We start from the raw sequence: 5,959 nt of genomic DNA, 5'->3' as shown, positions 1-5,959 counted from the left end.
TAAGGAGCTCATTAACTCAAATTACTCTGTCGACTCAAAGCAAAAAATCTGCCGAGAGACAGCTGGTATCTCAAAAAACTCGTTAGTCGGGACACTCGTAAGTCAAGGTCCCACTGTATATGGTCTGCCTCCACTAAGAAGTAAGCTAAGAACCTTGCCACACTTGTTCAACGCAATGTTCCAAGCAGCTAGATTCTAGGCCTCTGCTTCCAAAACCAGCCACTACCTCCTAAATCAGTGGTTCTCAACCTTCCTAATACGCGACCCTTTAATACAGTTCTTCATGTTGTGGTGACCCCCAATTTCATTGTTACAAATTGAACATAATTAAAGCACAGTGATTAATCACAAAAACAATACGTAATTATATATGTGTTTTCCAATGGTCGTAGGCGACCCCTGTGAAAGGGTCGTTCGACCCCCAAAGGGGTCGCGACCCACAGGTTGAGAACCTCTGTCCTAAATGAAACAGTGCAGAGAATCTAGCCATTATCTAGTGGCATCATTCAAGGTTGTGTTCTATTCTCGGTCTCAAAAAAGGAAGCATTCCACTCATCTATCTCTTAGAAGTCCAAGTACTGATCAAGTTTCATGGGGGATTATAAACTCCTCCAAAATGACACAAAAGGACATAATTTTGATGAGGAAATAAAATTGTTCAAGAGTGGGTTTGGAGTCTTTTTTTCTGAGCAACTCACCTCTTTCTCCCTTTCATAATCTTCTGTCGTACTCTCTTCATCTTCGTTTTGTGTCTGCAGTGCCACACTGCCAAAGTCTAGTGACATGGTCCTCCTGCAGGACAAGAAAGATGTTTGGTTTCTAAATGTCCCAAAACTCTCGCCAGACCGAACTATACAGAAGATGCCGCACACAAAGAAGACTCATGGGTGACAAATGGTTAGTATTCCAAATATAAATGGTGTCTCATTTTATCCCTCAGAAGCAGTGGTTCTTAACCTTCCTAATGCTGTGACCCTTTAATACAGTGCCTCATGTTGTGCAAGGATGTATTTTCATTGTTACAAATTGAACATAATAAAAGCACAGTGATTAATCACAAAAACAATATGTAATTATATGTCTTTTCCAATGGTCTTAGGCGACCCCTGTGAAAGGGTCGTTTGACCCCCCAAAGGGGTCGCGACCCACAGGTTGAGAACCGCTGTCCTAAATGAAACAGCGTAGAGAATCTAGCCATTATCTCTAGTGGCATCATTGAAGGTTATGTTCTATTTTCATCTCAAAAAAGGAAGCATTCCACTCATCTACCTCTTAGAAGTCCAAGTACTGATCAAGTTTCATGGGGGATTATAAACTCCTCCAAAATGACACAAAAGGACATAATTTTGATGAGGAAATAAAATTGTTCAAGAGTGGGTTTGGAGTCTTTTTTTCTGAGCAACTCACCTCTTTCTCCCTTTCATAATCTTCGTTGTCGTACTCTTCATCTTCGTTTTGTGTCTGCAGTGCCACACTGCCAAAGTCTAGTGACATGGTCCTCCTGCAGGACGAGAAAGATGTCTGGTTTCTAAATGTCCCAAAACTCTCACCAGATCGAACTATACAGAAGATGCCGCACACAAAGAAGACTCATGCATGACAAATGGTTAGTATTCCAAATATAAAGGGAGTTCTTACAAATCAAGTGTGATTCACAGAAAATAGCGGTATGATAGCAATTCGCAGGGAAAAAATGCAAAAATGTAATAAACTGATGACTAGACCTTCCCAGTGTTTTGAAAAATATAACTTAAAACAATAAGACTTCATAACCCATAGACACAGAGAATAGTGTGGTGAAGGCCTGGGGCAGAGGGGTGGGTGCAGGCTCAAAGGGGTCAATGGGGATGAAAGAGGACATGTGCAATACTTTCAACAATGAAGATTTTTTTTTAAAAAAAAAAAGACATTTGTTCACACACACAAAAATAAAATAATCATAAATTAGAAATGTCCCTAAACATAAAAATCTTAAGAACATTCTCCGATTTTCTAATTAGACGTATTCGGTGTGGCACAGGTAGTACCCTCAGCAAAAAAATTCCTCCTTTGAATGCCACAAACCCAAGTTCATGCTTTACAAAAAGTGAGCCATTGCCCTGACCGGTTTGGCTCAGTGGATAGAGCGTCGGCCTGCGGACTGAAAGGTCCCAGGTTCGATTCCAGTCAAGGGCATGTACCTTGGTTGCGGGCACATCCCCGGTGTGGGGTATGCAGGAGGCAGCTGATCGATGTTTCTAACTCTGTCCCTCTCCCTTCCTCTCTGTAAAGAATCAATAAAATATATTTTTTAAAAAGTGAGCCATTAAATCCTAAGGAAATCATTGGAACCCAAAAATCATTTTCAATCTGGTGGACTCCATACTGCACACAACTAAACTGTAAGTGGTTAATGTCCTGTTCTTAAACCTGATAAAATCAGGTTCCAGGGGAAAAAATACTCCAGAAAAACAGACGTGGAGCCTATGAAGTGGTACCACTGTGGAGTTCCCATTCCAAAGGCAACAGCCAGGGCTCCCTGGAGAATGGTAACGGCTGTGGCAGAAGCAGCAGCAGGAAATGGGTTTTCAAGCACTTACACTAAAAAAGCTGCCGATGATTTGAATTATGCTTTGGGATCCTGACGCTACACAGAAACGACCAGATTTTCAAAGCTCTGAACAATCCTGACAGAAAGGTAGGCGGGCGCCATCAATTACCCCGCTCCGGCCCTCCACGCGGGCCCTTCCCTGTGCCGGTGAAAGGCACTTTGATGGGAGCCTGAGCCGCAGCTCATTCGCTCCACTGTTCAGGCTCTGAAATGTCATTAAGCTGGAGGTGAAATAAGAAACATGGACCCAGCCATCCAAAAGCATTTTGCCATAAAGAACTCAACTCCTTCGTGTGAACAGTTGAGAACTGTGATCACAAACTTTTATATAAGCCAGCAGCTCCATAGGAAAAGATATTCCACTTCATCAGATCTGAGGCTCCCTGGATGGGATGACACAGTTCCATCTGTACCACCAAGAAAAAGATGTGGCCCATTAAATTATGGCACATCATTAACTTTAAAAGGCAGCCTGACTTTGTAGATGTTAAAATGTGCACTTGAAAGTAGGAGAAACATGGGATTACAGGTCAACACAAACATGATTTTCAATGCTGAAATCCCCAGTTGTCCAGTTTTTGTTTTTCAAGGTCTGAATTATGTTTCTTGGCCACACTCTAATTTGCAGTCCACCGTATTTATCCCTCCCTCCTGGATCCCTACACCCTGCCCATCACTTTCAACTCTATAGACTCAAACTCCTTGCATCAGCTGTAAACACGCCACGCCTGCTTCCTAGGCCTGCCCTGCTCCTTGCTGCTCCTGTGCCAGGGCTAAAAGGAGGGACATGTGTTCTCTTTCACTGAGAGGGAAAATATCTATGCTTGGGAAGTCTAAACCAGGGGTGGGCAAACTTTTTGACTAGAGGGCCACAATGGGTTCTTAAACTGGACCGGAGGGCCGGAACAAAAGCATGGATGGAGTCTCTGTGTGAACTAATGTAAATTCAAAGTAAACATCATTACATAAAAGGGTACGGTCTTTTTTTTTTTTTAGTTTTATTCATTTCAAACAGGCCGGAGTTTGCCCACGGCTGGTCTTAACCCTGTCTCCCCTCGCCCAGCAGCTACAACAGGGGTGGGGAACCACTTTTCTGCCAAGCGCCATTTGGATATTTGTAACATCATTTGCAGGCCATCCAAAATTATCAACTTAAAAACTAATCTGCTACTTGGTCAAACATTTAATTAGCTCACCCCTAACGCTTTGCCGGACCAAATGATTTCACGGGTCTTATACGGCCCGTGGGCCAGACATCCCCCACCCCTGAGCTACAAGTCTATAGTAGAGCTGAAATGGCGAGGGGAAGACATACAAGCTCGGGTCCATGGTTTTTTTCACTACTGCTTATAAACATCAAGTCTACACAATCTATAGATAAAGAAAATACTAGGCCGTTTCGGCATGGATGGAACTGGAGAGCATTATGCTAAGTGAAATAAGCCAGTCAATGAAGGAAAAATACCACATGATCTCACTCATTCATGGATAATTGAGACCATTATAAACTTTTGAACAATAATAGATACAAAGGCAGAGCTGCCTCAAACAGATTGTCAAACTGCAGTGGGAAGGCCAGGGAGGGTTGGGGGGGCAGGAGGGAGGAGGGTAAGAGATCAACTGAAGGACTTGTATGCATGCATATAAGCATAACCAATGGACATAAGACCCTGGGGGGTAGGGGAGTCCAGGGGATTGCCAAGGGTGGGGGAAAAAATAAAAAAGGACACATATGTAATACCCTTTGTAATACTTTAAGCAATAAATAAATAAATAAAAATACTAGGCCGTTTAAATCCCAGCTCGGTAAAAGAACTAAGATTAAGCTAGACCTTAAAGACTTCCCGAAAGTCTCCAGGCATAAATAATCTTTCCTGCTTTTGATTCTTATTCACCTCTTCCTGAATTTTATCATTAAAGCCAGGAGGTGGGATTTGGGTTAATTTCTTCTTTATTAGGTAAAAGAAGGGGAGGTGTTCTTTCACCAACATGCCAGTAATGTGTTGAACATTGAAAAAAAAAGATTTATAAGAGCCTACTTTTTTCTCAGATAGGAAATAATGAATTCTATAAGGTATTTTCATTTTTTTGTTATTTATTGAATTTAGAGAGAGAGGAAGGGGAAGAGGGAAGAGAAAGAAAGAGAGAAAGAATAAGAAAGAGAGAGAAACATCAATTTCTTGTTCCACTCATTTATGCATTCATTTGTTGCTTCTCGGATGTGCCCTGCCAGGCATTCAAACTCCGTAGCCTTGGCCTATAGGGACATCACTCTAGTCAACTGACCTCCCAGCCACGGCTGTTATTTTCATTTTTAAGTGAAGACAACGTAAAAGATCAAAGCACATCTTTTTTTAAATTACATTTTAAATTCAAACCATCTCATTAAAGAAGAAACTTGAAATATCTGAAAAGGCCAAAATCTCTCTCCACTGCAGAGGAAAAGATACAAACAAGTTTTCCTTCTAAAAAGTGCAGACTACCATAGAACTATTATAAACATAAAGGGGAATCTGATAAATTTTCTGTGGTTCAGAAAAAAAGACTAAAAAGATCATTAGTATTTTACTTAAAATTTAAAATAAAAGCCAATGTTTTTCTTCAACTTATTAACCTCTACCAATTATCATTGCTATCAGGGACTTTACCATAATATTCAGAACAATAAAAGAGCCTGCTTTAGAAGAAAAATTAGCAAGATAATAAACTCAGAAGCCATAAAGGAAAAACTTGACAGAAATTAACCACACAAAAAGTTTTGTATCTAGGTGAAGATAACATCAACAAGTTAAAAATTATGTAGGGGAAAATACATCACTAAAAATGTCAAACGATAAAATAATAATAACAATGAGAAAAAATACATGACAAAGTCCCAATATACAGTTCTCACACAAAAAAATGAGGGGGGGGGAAAAAACACAAAACAAAATAATTTAAAAATAGGCAACTGACATGACAATTCTTTTTTTTTGTTTGTCAACCCTCACCTAAGGACATTTTTTCCACTAAAAGAGAGAGAAACATCTATGTGAGAAAGACACATCCATCGATTGGTTGCTTCCCGGGGGCAGGAAATGAACCTGCAGGAAATGCCCCTGATTGGGAATCAAACCTGAAACCCTTCAGTGTTCGGGCCTAAACTCTACAACTGAGCAACACCAGCCAGGGCTGGTAAATGTACTCTTGAATAAATTTGGCAATACTGTGCCACTAATAAAAATTAAATATTTCCATATTTATTGCCTGATCATTTAAAAATCAAGAGGCAGAATGTGTCCAGTATGCTTTTTTAATAGCAAGCTAGTTAATACTTTATTCCAGATAGACAGCTTTTCTGAACCTATTAACAAGACTATGGTGTGCCCC

The 5,959-nt window shown here is 40.5% G+C and overlaps 1 protein-coding gene across 1 annotated transcript in view; it reads right to left on the bottom strand.

The window, feature by feature from the left end:
* CEP152 (centrosomal protein 152kDa) overlaps positions 1-5,959 on the bottom strand; it is a 107,267-nt gene that overhangs the window by 93,688 nt on the left and 7,620 nt on the right. Inside the window, exon 2 of the mRNA XM_015558951.1 lies at positions 1,408-1,501. Coding sequence (XP_015414437.1) covers positions 1,408-1,494 — 87 coding nt within the window. The 5' untranslated portion in view covers positions 1,495-1,501. The remainder of the gene's footprint in view (positions 1-1,407; positions 1,502-5,959) is intronic.

This window comes from Myotis davidii, unplaced genomic scaffold (assembly GCF_000327345.1).
Source record: "Myotis davidii unplaced genomic scaffold, ASM32734v1 scaffold132, whole genome shotgun sequence".
In the NCBI taxonomy this organism is placed as follows: domain Eukaryota; kingdom Metazoa; phylum Chordata; class Mammalia; order Chiroptera; family Vespertilionidae; genus Myotis; species Myotis davidii.
This window is presented reverse-complemented; position numbering and strand designations above follow the sequence as displayed.